General features: G+C 40.0%; 1 protein-coding gene across 1 annotated transcript in view; it reads left to right on the forward strand.

Annotated features, from left to right (window-relative positions):
* Positions 1-18,303, forward strand: part of LOC117347325 (dynein heavy chain 6, axonemal-like) — a 2,502,256-nt gene that overhangs the window by 2,456,526 nt on the left and 27,427 nt on the right. The window contains 1 exon segment of the mRNA XM_033918113.1: positions 17,985-18,207. Coding sequence (XP_033774004.1) covers positions 17,985-18,207 — 223 coding nt within the window.

Raw genomic sequence — 18,303 nt, forward strand, 5'->3', positions numbered from 1 at the left:
AAAACTGGAATTGGGAAAGGACCAGATTTTGTGCAATCGTTGGAAATTTAGTCTTAGGAGTACGTATTGTTGGATAGTGAACAGGGATTGGGAAAGAATAGGACAAAACGACTGTCCTTCTAAAACTAATTAAATAAAAAAGAAAAAGGAGTATAATCAAACAGTGTTTCAGTATAGCCATTGTAGAGTTATAACAGTAAGAAAGTAAATAAGAGCAAATGATAGTGTTAGACACAGATGCTAAGAGATTAGCTAAATCACAATTGAATTGTACTTCGCACTGCCAAAAGTCAAGCTACTGAAGTAGGCTGCTGTTGGAGCCTACACCAAGATAGAGACCTCACACTCTATATACTGGTATCAATCAATAAGTATATTTATTAACAAATCATTAACAGCTTACAAGAATAAATCATTCAGCATATAGAGTAACAGAATGTGATCTTCAGGCCTGAGGATCCTCTGATGTCTGTTCTCCTTACTTCCTCTTAAGGGCCTGTTTTTATACCTTTCTTGGTGGTCAACACCACGATAAATCTTTATTGGCTCTTTTCTTACACGTCATATCTGTAAATTCATTTATTGGTTTATACACTTGTGTCACGCTATACGTCTGTTCAATTTACCGTAAGGCCTATCCTTTTCCCGCAAGCGTCCCTTTAATCTACCATATCAGCAACTTCTGAGCCTCAGTCTTGGGCCCAATCCTATTCAACATCTTTATAAGGGACTTGGCAGAAGGGCTTCGAGGTAAAATAACATTATTCGCCGATGACGCCAAACTAAGTAATGTAGTGGGCAAATGCACAACAGACGAAGATTCAATGCCCGACAACATGATGCACGACCTACTCCTACTGGAGCGATAGTCTAGGACATGGCAACTCAACTTCAATGCCAAAAAATGCAAAGTTATGCACCTGGGCAGCCAAATCCATGCAAGTCTTATACCCTTAATGGCGAGATCCTAGCAAAAACGGTAGCAGAACGAGATTTGGGAGTAATTGTCAGTGAGGACATGAAGTCTGCCAATCAAGTGGAGCAGGCTTCATCCAAGGCAAGACAAATCATGGGCTACATACGAAGGGGTTTCGTCAGTTGTAAGGCGGAAGTCATTATGCCATTGTATAGATCCATGGTGAGGCCCCACCTGGAATACTATGTGCAATTCTGGAGGCCGCATTATCGCAAGGATATGCTGAGACTGGAGTCGGTGCAGAGAATGGCCACCCGGATGGTCTCGGGATTCAAGGATCTTCCATACGAAGAACGGCTTGACAAATTACAGCTATACTCGCTCGAGGAGCACAGAGAAAGGGGAGACATGATCGAGACGTTCAAGTATCTTACGGGCCGCATCGAGGCGGAGGAAGATATCTTCTTTTTCAAGGGTCCCACGACAACAAGAGGGCATCCGTGGAAAATCAGGGGCGGGAAACTACGAGGTGACATCAGGAAATTCTTTTTCACTGAAAGAGTGGTTGATCGCTGGAATAGCCTTCCACTACAGGTGATTGAGGCCAGCAGCGTGCCTTATTTTAAGGCCAAATGGGATTGGCACATGGGATCTATTCACAGGGCAAAGGTAGGGGAGGGACCTTAGGATGGGCAGACTAGATATGCCGTGGCCCTTATCTGCCATCTATTTCTATGTTTCTATGTTTCATCCCTCCGCCCTGTTATCACAAGACACGTCTTACTAAATGCAATTCTCGAGAATTCTATTCTTGACCATGAGATGTGTTCATCATAACAGATGTGAGGCCCTGTTACCATGCAAAAGACAAGTTTTGCTTGTTTGTTCCTCTTCATAAGTTTTGCTTAGGCCAGCAGGTTATTTCCCAACCAGTACGTGACAGCTGGCAAGTGTAGTCAGAAATGTCTTTTTAGTTTATTAATATATTGAGTTGTTAGAGCAGGAGAGGAGAAAGGGGATTTTTCTCATTTGAGGTCTGGTTTCTTCACCTTTAATGTTCTCCAAAGGCCTTACTGTGCTTCACCTGTATCATACAAAGACTTAATGAGTGTATTTTTCCTTCATCCCAGAGTTCATCGTATTTTCCCTCTTCCTCTCACTACTCAAAAGGCTATGGGAGAACTCTGCCCTGAGAAATAAAGTACAAAAGACTCCCAAACCTGCAAAGTTAAGGCTTAGAATTAACTCTGACCTGAGGAATAAAGTACAAAAGGCTTCCAAACCTGCAAAGTCAAGGCTTAGAATGCAGTGGCATACCAAAGGGGGGGTGGGGAGGGCGGTCCGCCCCGGATGCACGCCACAAGGGGGTACATAGCTGGCCACCCTCCAGTGTTCTCCCTAGGCCGGCCACTTGAGTGCCACCGCCGCCATCGGGAACAGGCCGGCCGAGTTCTCCCTGCTTCTCTTACCCGCGGGACTGACCAACTCTCGCCGCCCAACATCAATTCTGACATCGGAGAGGACGTTCTGGGCCAGCCAATCGCTGCCTGGCTGGCCCGGAACGTCCTCTCTGACATTAGAATTGATGTTGGGCAGCGAGAGTTGGTCATCCCCGCGGGGAAGAGAAGCAGGGAGAACTCGGCGCTGGCCTGTTGCCGATGGCGGCAGTAGCAGCCCATTCCCCAGCGGCGGTGGCATGGGGGAGGGGAGGGCAGGAAGTCAGAAAGAAAGGGGGAGACAGGGAGCCAGAAAGAAAGGCGGCAGGGTGAAACAAAGAAAAAAAAATGGGGCATGGAGAGAGAGAAAGACAGACATAGAGAAAGAAGGGGGCAGGGTGAAAGAAAGAAATGGGGCACAGAGAGAGAGAAAGACATACAGAAAGAAAGGGGGCATGGAGAGAGAAAGAAAGAAGGGGGCAGGGTGAAACAAAGAAAAAGTTGGGGGAGGGAATGAAGTCTGGAGGAGAGGAAGCATACAGGAGGCTGAAAGAAGGGAAGAAATATTGGATGCACAGTCAGAAGAATAAAGTGCAACCAGAGACTGATGAAATTACCAAACAAAGGTAGGAAAAATGATTTCATTTTCAATCTAGTGATCAAAATGTGTCCGTTTTGATAATTTATATATGCTGTCTATATTTTGCACTATGGCCCCCTTTTACTACACCGCAATAGCGGTTTTTAGTGCAGGGAGCCTAAGAGCGTCGAGAGCAGCGTGGGGCATTCAGCACAGCTCCCTGCGCTAAAAACCACTATCGTGATTTATTAAAAAGGGAGGGGGTATATTTGTCTATTTTTGTATAGCTGTTACTGAGGTGACATTGCATAAAGTCATCTGCCTTGACCTCTTTGAAAACCCGCAGAATATAAATGATAATTAACATTTTCTCTGCGTAGGGTGTGCTTTGTATTTTTAAAATTTTATTGTTGGTAGATCATTTTGACTTGGTCACAAAGGTAATGGGGAGGGAGGGAGGGAAGCTGCTGAAAGGCATCTAGTAATCCTTGCAGGCTTGACTGTGCAGAGAATTATTTTTGTAAAATCATGTTTTGTTTTGTGACTGGCATTATTTAGACTTTAATTTCTATGTTTGAATAGAATGAAAATGATATAAAATTACTTGCTTGTTTTTATGTGTGTGTGCTGAAGGAAAGTAGAGAGAGAGTGGGCTGAAGACGCTGAAGGGAAATGGGGAATTGAGAGTGGGGAGAAGGAATACCAGGGAAGGGAGAGGCCAAGACCATGGGAGTAAAGGAAAGGAAAGGAGCTACAAGACCATGGAGGGGGGAGAGATGTCAGGGGGAGGGGGGAGGAGGCAGATGCCAGACCAGGTGGAACGAAGGAGAGAAAGGAAGGAGAAGAGATGCTAGATAATGGAGTGGGAGGGAGAGATGGAAGGAGAGGAGAGAGATGCCAGGGCATGGGGGGAAGGAAGGGAAACTAAAAGAGACAAAATGCCAGACCAGAGGGAAAGAAAGGAGAGGAGGTGCCAGAGGGAGATGCCAGGTCATGGGGGAGAGAAGGGAAGGAGATAGAGATGTCAGACCATGGGGTGGAGTGTGAAGGAAGGAAGGAAAGGAAAAGAGAGAGATGCTAGAGCATAGGGGAGGGGGTGAAGCCAAAATGAATCATATACAAAGGAGAGAAAGGGCATAGGATATACAGTTTATTGAAGGGACATAGAAAGAGGGAAGATGCCATATGGAACAGAGAGAGGGTGGACAGTGGGTGCAAGGGGCAAAGAGAGGGTGGACAGTGGATGCAAGGGGCAGAGAGAGGGTGGACATTAGATGGAAGGGATAGAGAGAGGGAGAGAGAGAGAAGCTGGGTGGAAGGAGCAAAGGAGCAAAGAGAGGGCAGATGTTGCATGGAAGGGAGAGAGAACAAACGCTGTATAAAAAGAAGAGAGCAAAGAGAAGATGATTAAAGCAGAAACGACAAAAGGTAGAAAGATATTTTTGTTGCTTTACTTAGAATCAAGTAGTATTGTCACTGTATTGATAAAATTTTATAAATAGGAAATGGAAATACGGCAATTTTTTGGACTAAACCCTTTTCCACAGGTCAGGACAGGATACCATAACAGTACTGTTCTGAAGAAAGATTTGGCTTCTGAAAGTAATTGAAAAATGGATTAGTCCAATAAAATGATATTTTCTTATTTCTCATTATTTGTTTTATTTTTATTTGTTAATTTGTAAAGTGGTGATTGTTATGCATCAGTTTTTTCAAATTTACATCTACTGTCTTTATATTTTGCACAGTATTAGAGGACATGTGTTACTGTTTTTGTGGTGTTGTGGTGTTGCATTGTATGCAGAGTCTGGTTTCTTGGCGGTTCAGTTTAACTTTTGTCTACATATTTCTATTTTTAGTTTGTGATTATTCCATATTGGGTGAGGGTGTATCTCTGGTCTGTGTGTATGAAAAGAACATAGTTTTCAGTTGGCATTAACTGCAGGATCAATTGACTGTGCGGGATCTGGCTTGTTTAGTTTTACAATGTATGTGTTGGTGTTCTAGTGCTCACTGCAGTGTTTAAGATGCTGCCTTTTCCTAGGTACACTCTTGTTGTGCGATATGTGGATTGTTACTAAAAATCATATTTTTCATATAGATGGGGGGGTGTCAAAAAATGATGGGCCCCGAGTGTCACATATGTTAGGTACGCCACTTTTAGAATGTACTCTGCCCTGAAGAATAAAGTACAAAAGGTTCCCAAACCTGCAAAGTCAAGGCTTAGAATGTACTCTGCCCTGAGGAATAAAGTACAAAAGGCTCCCAAACCTGCAAAGTCAAGGCTTAAAATGAACTCTGCCCTGAGGAAAAGAGTACAAAAAGACTCCCTAACCTGTAAAGTCAAGTAGGTCCCTTCTCCAGGTCGCTTCAGAAAGGGACGAACTAAGGTGCATGCACCTTTGCCGTGCGCCGTAGCCGGCATGCCGAACGGCTGTGCGCCGTTCCCCTGCTGAAATTTAAATCTGCTCCTGGCAGGCCTGGGATGGGTGGAGCAGGTTCTCACGCCCGGCGAGGATGGGCTGAAACGAAGCTCCTGGGATGAGCCGGCCTGTTAATTGAAGGTACCGCCGGTGAGTTTCTCCACTCAGCAGAAGCTGCTCCCAGCACTGAGCCGGTCCTGCAATTACCGCTGTCGGGATGAGACTAGCCCTAACAGCACACGTTCTTGTTCAGCAGGAACTTGTCTAACTTTATCTTGAATCCCTGGAGGGTGTTTTCCCCTATAACAGCCTCCGGAAGAGCGTTCCAGCTTTCTACCACTCTCTGGGTGAAGAAGAACTTCCTTACGTTTGTACGGAATCTATCCCCTTTCAACTTTAGAGAGTGCCCTCTCGTTCTCCCTACCTTGGAGAGTGTGAAAAACCTGTCCTTATCTACTAAGTCTATCTCCTTCAGTACCTTGAATGTTTTGATCAAGCCCCCTCTCAATCTCCTCTTTTCAAGGGAGAAGAGGCCCAGTTTCTCCAATCTCTCGCTGTACGGCAACTCCTCCGGCCAATTAACATTTTAGTCGCTCTTCTGCAGACGACACAAAGCTATGCCGAGCAATCAGATTGCAGGAGGACAGTGAGGAATTCCAGAGCGATTTGAATCAATTGGAGAAGAGGGCAGATAAATGGCAGAAAAATTTTAATGTGGGAAAATGCAAAGTGATGCATTTAGGCAGGAAAAATAAAAATCACAAGTATAGTATGTCAGGTGTAACTCTGGGAAAGACCGAACAGGAAAAGGACCTGGGTGTACTGATAGATAGGACCTGAAACTGTCAGTGCAATGTGCGGCAGCAGCGAAGAAAGCAAATAGAATATTAGGCATGATAAAGAAAGGAATTACGAGTAGATCAGAGAAAGTTATAATACCGCTCTACAGAGCCATGGTCAGACTGCACCTGGAATACCAGCATTGGTCTCCATACCTAAAGAAGGATATAAAACTTCTAGAGAGGGTGCAGAGACGAGCAACGAAGCTAGTGAAAGGTGTGGAGAACCTGGACTACGAGAAACGACTTAGGAGACTGGGGTTGTTCTCCCTTGAGAAGAGACTGCGAGGGGATCTGATCGAGACTTTCAAAATACTGAAAGGATTCGTCAAAATGGAGCAGGGAAAGCAGTTAATTACAATGTCCAGTGTGACACAGACAAGAGGACATAGACTGAAGCTGAGGGGGGACAGGTCCAGGACAAATATCAGGAAGTTATGTTTCATGCAGCAACTGCTCTGTTCAACGGTCTAACGGCAAAGAAAATACATCATCTCTACTGTGTACAAAACACAGCAATTAAACTCTGTGCCTGTGACTCTGTCTCCCGGGCTCTAACATTGGCTAACTGGCTACCCGTAGCCAAATGCTGTGTCTTCAAAGGCCTGATGCTAGTGTTCAAATCCTTGCACAACATGGTACCACGCTACATGATGGCCAAGCTTCCTCCATACATGCAGAATAGGTCCCTCCGCTCACAGGTTGAAATTCACCTCAAAACGACTCCTGACCGTGCCTTCAACTGGAAACTGCCGAACGACGTGCCTACTCCCATTTCATATTGAGCCACTGGAATCGACTTCCCCCACAGATCAAATCCTTTGAAGTCTCATCTTTAGGAAAGCAATTAAAACATATCTCTTCATCTAACTTCACTGACCATGACTGATAGATTACAAAGAAATGTATATTACATTAGTGATTTTTATTCCGCCATTACCTTGCGGTTCAAGGCGGATTACAGAAGAGGATTTCTGGACATGTCCAGAGGTGTTACAGAGTAGAGCGGGTTGCTTCAGAGGATTGAAATGTTTCATACGGTGTTAGTTAGTCTTAATTGATTTCTTGAATAGCAGGGTTTTTATTTCTTTTCTGAAAGTTTTGTAGTCTGGGGTCACGATTAGTAGATTAGAGAGTTGGTGGTCTAGTTTTGCTGCCTGTGTGGCTAGAAGGCCATCGTACAGTTTTTTCCGTTTGATGTGTCTGATTGGAGGGTATGTGAATGGTGTCCGGGTTCTCCTGTGTCTGGTTGTGGTAGTTTGGATTAGGCGGTTGTTCAAGTAGGCTGGGCTGTCACCATTTATGGATTTAAATAATAGACAATAGAATTTAAATAGTATTCTTCCTTGAATTAGGAGCCAATTTGAGTCGAGGTATGCCTCAGTGATGTGGTTGTGTTTTCTTAGTGAGTAGATTAGTCTCATGGCTGTGTTTTGTACTGTTTGTAGTTGTTTTATCATTGTTGCGGGGCAGGGGAGATAGAGGATGTTGCAGTAGTTGAGGAGACCTAGGACTAGAGATTGGACCATGAGCTGGAATTGTTTTCTGTCGAAGAATTTTCGAACTTGCCTTAGGTGACTGCGAATGGTTTCTGTATTGTTTTGTTGATTTGTGGTTGCATGGTGCAGCATCTGTCTATCGTTAGGGTAAAAACTTGAATTGAAATTCTTCCATGGTAACTATGGAAATTTAACTTGTAAAATATTTTAATGTATATTGGTATTATATCCCTAGTGTGTTTCAAGCTAGAATAACAACTTGTATTCATAAACTTTCACTGTAAGGATGACGCTGACAAACTATTACCTATAAACTGTATATCAAGTATATTGGTACTAGATCCTAGTATATAACAAGTTAGGATTTTAAAAACTTGTATCATAAACTGTACTGTAACTATGACAAATCATAACTGTCTTTTATGTATGTTCAACCTATAACCAGCTCAGAGCTCTTTGGGGACAATGGGATAGAAAACATCATATTTCACAAAATAACGCATACAAGAGGAGCCCATTAAAGATCCAAGTGTTTTAGTTTTAGTTTTTGAGATAACCAGCAGCCTCAGTTCTCATTTTTACACAACTTTCTATGGACTGGATGTTGTGACTGCCAGTCTGGAACCAACATGGGCTTGCTCAGAAATGCATTTATCAATACTATTGTAGGAGGCTTAGACTCTGGAGCTCCAGCCAAGTAATTGGGTAAGAGTATAGTTGCCTATTGTCTCCAAGCTGTGTCTTCTTATCTCCTTCACCTCAGATCTTCAATATCTTCTCCATAAGAACATAAGAATAGCCTTACTGGGTTAGATCAATGGTCCATCTAGCCCAGTATCCTGTCTTTGTGGAGGCCAATCCAAGTCACAAGTACCTGGCAAAAATCCAAATAAGTAGCAGCATTCCATGCTACCAATCCATGCTTGTCTCAACAGCAGACTATGGACTTTTCCTCCAGGAATTTGTCCAAACCTTTTATAAAACCAGCTACATAACTGCTCTCACCATATCCTCTAGCAACATGTTCCAGAGCTTTATTCTCTGAGTGAAAAAACATTTCCTCCTATTGGTTTTAAAAGTATTACTCTGTAACTTCATCAAGTGTCCCCTCGATGCAGAAAAAATCGATCCACATGTACCCATTCTATGCCACTCAGGATTTTGTAGATTTCAATCTCTTTTCCAAGCTGAACAGCCCTAACCTTTTTAGTCTTTCCTTATAAGAGAGGAGTTCCATCCCCTTTATCATCTTGGTCATTCTTCTTTGAACATTTTCTAGTCCGCTATATCTTTTTTGAGATAAGGAGTACTCAAGGAAGTCGCACCATTGAGTGATATAGAGGCATTGTAACATTCTTAGTCTTACAGACTCTTCAAGATATTGTGTAAATCACACTAAATCACCTATTGTTATGTACACTTTGTTTAAGAGCAAAAACAGTCAAGGTTCAACGTGCAGAGAAAACAGATCTCAAGTGTCTACAGTCAAACCTCAGAGCAAGTCATAAGGAGGGCTTATATGCAGACTATCATTGATCATATGTTGACCCAAACAAACAATTCAAGTGAACAATTTTGACTGTGGGTATTTAGATCTTTATATCTCTCAAAAATTTTTTTTATTACTTTTACTACTTATTTCTTAAGTTATATTTAGATTAGAGAGATACTTAGCTTGGGTCAAACGTCTCAACCCAGCCCGCTTCAGTAAATTCAATCTAATCCGACGGAAGATCTCCGTTTCGCCCAAAAACACATTATTATGTCGGGCTTCTTCAGAAGGGAAGGATTTTATCAAGGACAATCACTACAGGTAAATAGAAAATATATTAACTACAGAATTCAGCATATTAACTACAGAATTCATATAATTAAATGGTTTTGAATAAAGATCTATTTGTTAAAATAGACTCATCAAACAAAACACAACGGTTCAAGACGGACTCCTAAGGAGACACAATTTCATAGGCACAGCAGTTTCTTGTTAGTATAAGTTTAATTATTTATTGATAAAAACTACTTCAATAATTCTATAAAAATATGTACAGTTCAGAGTTTAAATAATAAATTAAAGTACTATATTAATGAAATAATTAAATAATTAGAAGGTTTTTTATAAAATTCTTTCTATACTCATAAATATATAAATATAAAGTGCAAAAATATTTAAATTTTTAAATTAGAATACTATAATAGATCAATTAAAGTGTTATCGGATTTATTTATTTAAATTATTTATATTATACATAAAACTCTATTTATGCTCGTTCAGCTACCCCATAGATCTAAGTTGTATGTGTACTATAGAAGCCAAAATTTTAGGAAAACATAACAAATTTAGAAAAAGTTTAGACAAAGGTTTAATAAAATCCGTACAAAATACCTATCTGACCGTCAGTGACCAGCCATAATACCGAGCAGTGGCGTAACTTGCCACGCGTGGCTCAAGATCAATAAGCAGGAGCAAAAAGGGGGAACCCCATCGAGGTTTTAATGGCGTGCATGGTCACGTCCGGCAGTTACAGGCAGGAAGTGACGTATTGGTTGAAACGCAAGAGAATAATTCATTCAAACCAGCGTTCCATTCCAGGGAACCTACGGAGGCCCCGACGGGGAAAAGTACCATACATCCGACAGGGCAAAGGTGCCCAAAAAGATTGGAAACTAGATGACTATGACCCACATACCTAAAACACATTTAACTGAAAAAAGCCTGCCAGTTAATAGTTACATTAAGACCATTCGGTTGAAGAACACTATAAGCAGTCAATCCATCTAAGTTCCAACTGTAACAGTTTTTTTCCCCTATCCCCCCCTCTAACTGATGTAGCTACCTGGTCAATAACCATGCATTGTAATTGGTCAAATGAGTGACTGTAAGTTATACAGTGGGAAACCAGAGGAGCTTCCCGTCTATTTAAATGCAGGCATGATTTATGTTCGGACATCCTAATTTTAAAGGGCCTGATGGTCTTCCCTATATAATTTTTTTGACAAGGACATTTAATTAAGTATACCACATAATCAGAGGTACAAGAGGTTTGATACCGTAAAAAGAAGGTTTTGTTATTAAGGGGATTCACAAAGGAGGAATCCTGCATTGCTAATGGACAGATATGACATTTCCCACATCTAGAGTGGAATCCATTAAAAACGTCCCTCACGGACACCCCATCAGGTTTAATGCCAAGTAATTCTTTCAGGTTATGAGCTCTAGAATACGCTAAGCACAATTTAACATTTTCAAAACAGGGATTTTGTTGAATTATCCTCCAATGGTTATGGATAATACCAGAGATTTGCTGAGATTCCGTGTTAAAACGGAGCACACATGTTAACACATCAGAATCATCCTGTGTACCAGACTGTTGTTGTCTAGACTGTAAAAGCCATTCCTGGTGATTGTATTTAGCCCGGCGGTATGAGTGCTTCAAAACACGTCCGGGATAACCACAATGTTTAAGATTTTTAGCGAAATTGATAGCTGAACTTTTAAAATTGGCAGTATGGGTACAGATACACCTAAACCGTAAAAATTGGGCCAACGGAAGACTATCTTTAAGAGTTACAGGATGGCAGCTATCATATTGTAACAGACTTGTCATATCGGTAGGCTTAACATATAATTTTGACACAAAATGACCATCTGATATGGTAATCCAAGTATCCAAAAAATTGATACCCCCCCCCCCACACACTGATTGATTCATGGTAAATTGAATATTTTTGGTCTCTGGTGTTCAACCAATCGAAAAACAACAAAAACTGTTCATTAGACCCTTGCCAAATTACAAATATATTGTCTATATATTGCTTCCATCCCTTTATATATTGAGACCATTGGTGGGTACATAAAAATGTCTCCTCAAAAGATTTTATATAAAGACATGCTACAGATGGAGCGCATGGAGCGCCCATCGCCACACCTTTTTTTTTGAAGGTATAGGTGAGTTCCATCAGTAAAGAAAATTTTGTCAATGCTAGCTATAATACAGACATAATGAAATCAATAGGACATTGATGAGGACCAATCTGAGAATTTAAAGCCTCAGCCACAACCTCCAAACATTTAAATTGTGGAAGGGATGTATGAAGTGAAACGATATCAAGGGTGACAAGCATACAGGATTGATCTAAATTGTCCATTGTTTGCAGCCAGACAAGAAAATGACTAGTGTCCCTGATGTATGATGAACTAGTTTCAACAATCGGGTTAAGATAAAAGTCAACATAAATCGATAATGGTTCAAAGATTGAATTTCTTGAAGAGATGATTGGACGACCAGGTGGGTTATTCAATCTCTTATCTAATCTAATCTAAAACTTAAGTTTATATACCGCATCATCTCCATGAGAATGGAGCTCGACACGGTTTACAAGAACTTAAAATAGTGGGTAGAAAAGAAGAAAAAGGATTACATGAACTTATGTGTAGAAGGGGGGAGAGAAAGGGGGGAAGGATAGATCCATGGAATAGTACTATGCTCTCTGTTTAAGAACTGGAATTCATTCTTAGTTATGAATCCTTCATCAAAGCCATCATGAGTCAAGGATAAGATTTGTGCCTTAATCTGAGCCGTTGGGTCATAATCCAGATGAGTGTATGTAGAGGCATCAGACAGTTGTTGGGCCAATTCTAATTTATAATCCTTGTCGTTCCAAATAACTGTGGCACCCCCCTTGTCAGCCCTCCTGATGATAATAGTAGGATCCCGTTGTAAATCTACAAGCGCCTTCCTTTCTTCTTTAGACAAATTAAATGTCTCAACTTTTTTATATCTAAGTTGGGCAGCGTCTTGTAGTACAATTGTTTATAAGTAGAAATAAACAGATCCAGCTTCCCAGGGGGAACCCAGGATGACTTCTTCCGCACTATAGATCTGTCATTGTAGGAGTCATGGTCACAGAAAAAAAATTTTAACGATAATATTCTTACAAACCTCTCAATGTCAACCTGGAATTGAAAAAGATCATAGGGGGTGGTGGGGACAAAAGATAACCCCTTAAACAATACTTTAAACTCAACTGGACTCAAAGATCGGTGTGAAATGTTAATGACCGTTGGGTGATGGGATTGATCGGACGTATTCAATAGTTGTTGTTGCGAGAAGTCCGACTCCCCTTCCTCTGGGAAGACCTCGTCCTTTGCCCCTCTGTGGATTTTGACGTCCTTGATCTAAAAAACGTTGCCCAGATTCATCACTTCGGGAGGAGCTAGAAAGAACCGAGGTACTAGTATCAGAAGAAACTTCTCAGGACTTCTGTTCGGAAGAGAACATCCATCGGTATACTCTATTGCTGATATAATCATTAGCATCTCTACTCGCTTTTTTCTGTTTCTGTCTTCTGATAGATTCACGGTATTTATTCACAGTCTCTTGTACTTCAGTCATTTTTTTATGAAAAACATCCAATTTAATCTGTGTTTTCTTATTCTGTACCAGTTCTTCTAAAGGCCTTTTTGATGTAGTAGTTCCTTTTTGCTCCGTTCGATGATTAATAACATCAAGTCTAAGGAATACCTGTTAAGGATCTTATTCCAGGTGTCAATAAAGGATTCGTCGGTTTTAAATATTTGTGGTGCTGTAGTCATCCTCAGGCACCTTGGTATCCGCTCCTGTTTACAATAGTCAATCAAAGCGGCCCCATTTAGTTCAAGTCGAGTGATGTATTTCAAATTCGATAGAATAGCTGAAAAATCATATTCTGCTTCGTGTTCGGACTGGCCTCCAGTTATAATATGGCCACCAAACACTGCTGTGTTTTGCAATAACTCATTAGTAGTTTGAGGAGTAAATCCAAAGACAGTCTGCCATGAACCGTCAGCCATAGTAACACAGACTCTTCAAGATATTGTGTAAATCACACTAAATCACCTATTGTTAGGCACACTTTGTTTAAGAGCAAAAACAGTCAAGGTTCACTGTGCAGAGAAAACAGATCTCAAGTGTCTACAGTCAAACCTCAGAGCAAGTCATAAGGAGGGACTTATATGCAGACTATCATTGATCATATGTCTTAATCATCCCTTTTCAAATAATTCCTGGCATCCTGTTTGCCTACTTGGCCACCACCACACATTAGGCGGAAGGCTTCAGCGTATTGTCTATAATGATATCCAGATCCTTTTCTTGAGTGCTGACCCCCAAGGTAGTCCCTAGTATCCAATATGATTTGGATTATTTTATTTATTTATTTAAAATTATTTATAACCCACCTATCTACAAATCTACGTGAGGAACAATACAAACATACAAAATCAGCAAATGACAAACAATAAAATACAATGATAAAACACCTCAAAAATGTAATAAAAACACCTAAGCATCTATTATTCCCAATGTGCATCTCTTCTTCCTGTTCCTCTTTACCACACAACATAGCTTGCAGAACAGACTCACTATAAGCTGACCTTCTCACTGTAGGCTTGATTATCTTCCTTACCTATTTGCATTGTTCTTTCAACAGTTGCAGCTGTAAGAGGAGATGCCTAGGACCTTGTGCCCAATTGCTATTTTTTTTATATTGGACCAGTTTACCACATAAGAATGATGGAAAGGAAAGAATCTGAAAAACTTAAACCCCAAGGCAGAACTCTAAATTATGCTTGTAAATCCATTTTCTCATATGAACCTTAGAGCTGTTGTGAGCCATCTGCTATGTGACACACTTCTAACAGAACTAGAGCAGTAGTGCTGTTTTAAGTCTTTGATCTTTTCATTGCTGAGCTGAGGAAGATCAGGGCCAACAGAGATCTTAATAAAATCAGGATTTATTTCCAGTTCAGTAGCAGAATCCAGTATTTTTCCAGTGGGACTTGCTCATTTTTTGTTTCTTAATGTCTTGCAGTCACCAAGTACCTGAAAATCTGTAACCTGGTGAGTTACCAATCTACACCATCTTCCTTTGTAGCTTCTCGCCAACATAATTCATCACTCCTTTCCTTCCAACCAGTGTTTACCTTACAGGAATCACCTCCAATATCTTGAAGAATTTTGTCTGTTCCTTTTTCTCTCAGCTATGCAACCAAATTACAGGCAATTATTTCTGCATGAGTCTTCTTTTAGTTGATTTTAAAAGAACAAACTGTGTAATGTTCCTCTATCACCATACCTGGATACATTTTGACATTCTCTTCTGCCCCAAAGCTGCCCAAACTGACCAGATGACCACTGGAGGAGTAAGGAGGGATCATGCTTAATCCCTCCAGTCAGTTTGGGCAGCTTTGGGGCACTTAGACACAACTAAAACAAGTCTAACTGTGGGCATCTAAGTTCCATCTAGGACAGTCCTGGGAAAGCTTCAGATATCCCTGCATGATGTCCACCTGATGTCCGCCCATACCACACCTCACAACTCGCTCTTTTGAACTCTGGATGCGTAGAAGTGCTGCTGGACATCCAGAAAGTCAGTTTTGATTATTGGCACTTGGACGTCCCAGCTATTAGGGCTTCCAAGTACTGACTTAGGCTGGTTTTGGGACATTTAAATGTTTTGATTATGAGCCTGTCAGTATTATATTTTGGCCTCTTCCTAGCTTTTTTTGGAGTATGTCATCTGAATCTCTCTGTTTCACTTCAAGCATAGATCTCTCCATCATCTCTTGCTCTTCTGCTATTCTTTTTTCACTCACTTTTCTTCATCCTTCTTCCTTTTTGCCTACATTTCTTTCTGTAGTTCTTGTCATCTGGTATCGGGGAGGTAAACTGATCTAATCTGATGAGGTCCAACACTTTGGATGGGACTAGGGCAGGTTTATGATTGGGATGTTTTTTCTACAATAATGGAACATTGGTATAAAGGCTAACTCAATCATATGAATCTCCACTAGCTTGTTTCCACATGGATTTTAACTTTGCTTTAATCCTAACAATACCACTGAACAAGTAATCCAGATTTCTACTGTTCACCAGTGCTGTAATCTCATCTATCTTGATCACTGATGTCTTTCAGATACAACCCATATCTAATGAGATCCTGGATAGTTGTAGTTCTCTGCTTGATCCTACCACAGTAGTTAGTTCTCTGCTTGATCCTACCACATTTGTAAATGAGTCCAAACTTACAGTCTTGTTTTTCCTTTGGACATTTTCAACATTAGATTATTGCTATGATGACACTGTGAATGAGAAAATGAAACTAATGTGTTAATGTCAATATGAATACGATAAATTGATAATTGATGTGCAAAAGGCATTAATATGCAATGCAAACCTATAAAAATTCTTATCAGACCACTTAAACATACTGTATTTCAGTAATTTGTATATTTTTGCATAATTTCATAGAAATTCCAGGTAGGTAAATTACATATTATACAAAATGTATGATTTTCCACATGAAATTATGCCATTTTTTCACTAGTACTTTTTAAAATTATGAAATCTCCAAAATTGACATACTCTACTCCTATATAAAGTTTAAAGCTGGGTTAAAGATATGCTTTATTTTGTCTGCAATTTAACTTTGTTAATTACTTTGGTGATAGCATATGAAAGGCAGTTAACAAAATGCTTGAATAAACATAATATATAGGATCCAAGATGGCCGCTGCATCCTGTTAGCTGGAGAGATACATAGAAAATTTCACAATAATTTTTGCTGTTGGATTTCTTACAATGCCGAAAAGAAGAGAAAAAGGCGCTGGTGAAGCCTCCCGACACTTGGAAGTCTCTTCTATCGGCACGATTGATGAAATTCTATGGCATCTTCAAAGAGAGTCTAATTTGTCAGAGAGTGACACCGTGGCAGATATCAGAGTTCCATCCCCACAGCCACAGCAAGCAAGCTCTCTGTGAGATGTGAGCATGTCCAGAAAGGCAGAACTCTCACCGCAAGAGACTAAATCAACTGAGGGCTTGCTTTTGGAGTCAGCGGGGGACCTTTCAAATCCCCAGGAGCTACTTGTGGCTGGAAGTTCATCTGAAGAGGTGGAACAAGAAGATTAGAGGTAAAACCTGTATTGGAAAATTCTGATATTTCACTAAAGGATTTTTCTTTAATAATCAAACCTCTTGAAGTTACTCTGGAGGCTCTCTGGGACTTGGTTAAGAATTTGGGGAAATCACTTTCCCCTCAAGTAAAAGAATTAGAGAAAAAGATGAATGCAGAGAAAGAGGAAATTTCTCTTTTGAAGAAGAACATGACTGTATGTAAGATTGAAACTCAAAGATTGATTACAGACTTTAAAACAATTAAGAATACTCAAGAAGAACAAATCAAAGATAGTAACATCATAAGGAGAAAACTGGAAAGTCTTGAAAATAATAATCGGGCTAATAACCTACGTTTCCTAAATTTTCCAAAAATTTCTACAATATCTCCTCGAGATATGTTAAAGAGATACTTTTTGGAAGTATTAAATGTTCCTGAACAATCAATAGCTCCTTTTGTAAAGGTATCTTACCTTCCAATAAGTAAGAAAAATCAAAGGCAATTAAATGAAGACCAATTACAGCAGGAAAAGCCCCTTGATGTTACCAATCTTTTAGAAATGTCTGATGAAGCACTTGTTAAACCAGCAACACTCTTGGCAACAGTAGTGCTTGCTCCAAACAAAGAATGGATAATGAGAATCTTCTTTAAAAACAAATCTAAAGAATTCTTAGGACAGAAAATATTGATATTTCCTGATGTCTCCAAAGACACTCAAAAAAGAAGACGTCAATTTTTATTGATGAGACCTTCAGTAACCTCAGTTGGAAGAGTTTTTTTTCCTCAGATATCTATTCATGTACATAATTAGATATAAATCCTTTAAATATGTTTTTTAAGATCCATTGCAGTTGACAGGTTTCTTATCTCTAAAACACCTTGATAAAGAAATTATAACAACCTCTAACTCTTAGAATTAACTCTCTGCCCAGCACAGGCTTCATATTTACCATAAGTAATTTAGTTCTTCTATGTTTAAATCACTCAATTTAATTTTGGATCCAGTTTATGGAGGACTTAAGATTGATTATTTGTCTATCATTTCCTTTTTCTTTTTGTGTATATCAGGATTTAAATTTGGGTCTAAATCTATTTGTCTCAATCAAACTTTCTGTTCAAGATGTTTTAATGCTTGGAATTGTAGCAAAAATTTAAATAAAGAATAAAAACCTATATATAATATATGGCAACTCCAAATACTGAGTGGGGTAAGAGTCAGTCAGAGACAAATGGAAAGGCAGAAATGTTCATTTTTCAATATTAGGAGAGGAGGAATTTGTTTAAAAGCTTTCATGGGCCTTCTTTTCACTGTATCTTCTAACATGAAAATGTGTATCTATATTGTTGTTTTCTACAGCTACCTTCCCCAGAAGATGGTGTTCTAGTACATGGAATGTACATGGATGGTTATCGTTGGGATAATGAACTTATGGTTATAGAAGATGCCTTTCCTGGTCAAATGAATCCAATGCTACCAGTTGTTCATTTTGAACCCCGCCAGAACTATCAAGCAAGTCTGTCACTATATCAGTCACCACTTTATAAAACTGGTGCTAGAGCAGGAACACTTTCTACTACAGGTATGCTGCTTGCCTGATAGGAATATTTTTTGCTCCATAAGATGTCCCTCCCAAAAGTGGGTGGAAATGTCTGTGCGTTTTATGGAGTGAATATAA

This window comes from Geotrypetes seraphini, chromosome 1 (assembly GCF_902459505.1).
Source record: "Geotrypetes seraphini chromosome 1, aGeoSer1.1, whole genome shotgun sequence".
NCBI lineage: Eukaryota > Metazoa > Chordata > Amphibia > Gymnophiona > Dermophiidae > Geotrypetes > Geotrypetes seraphini.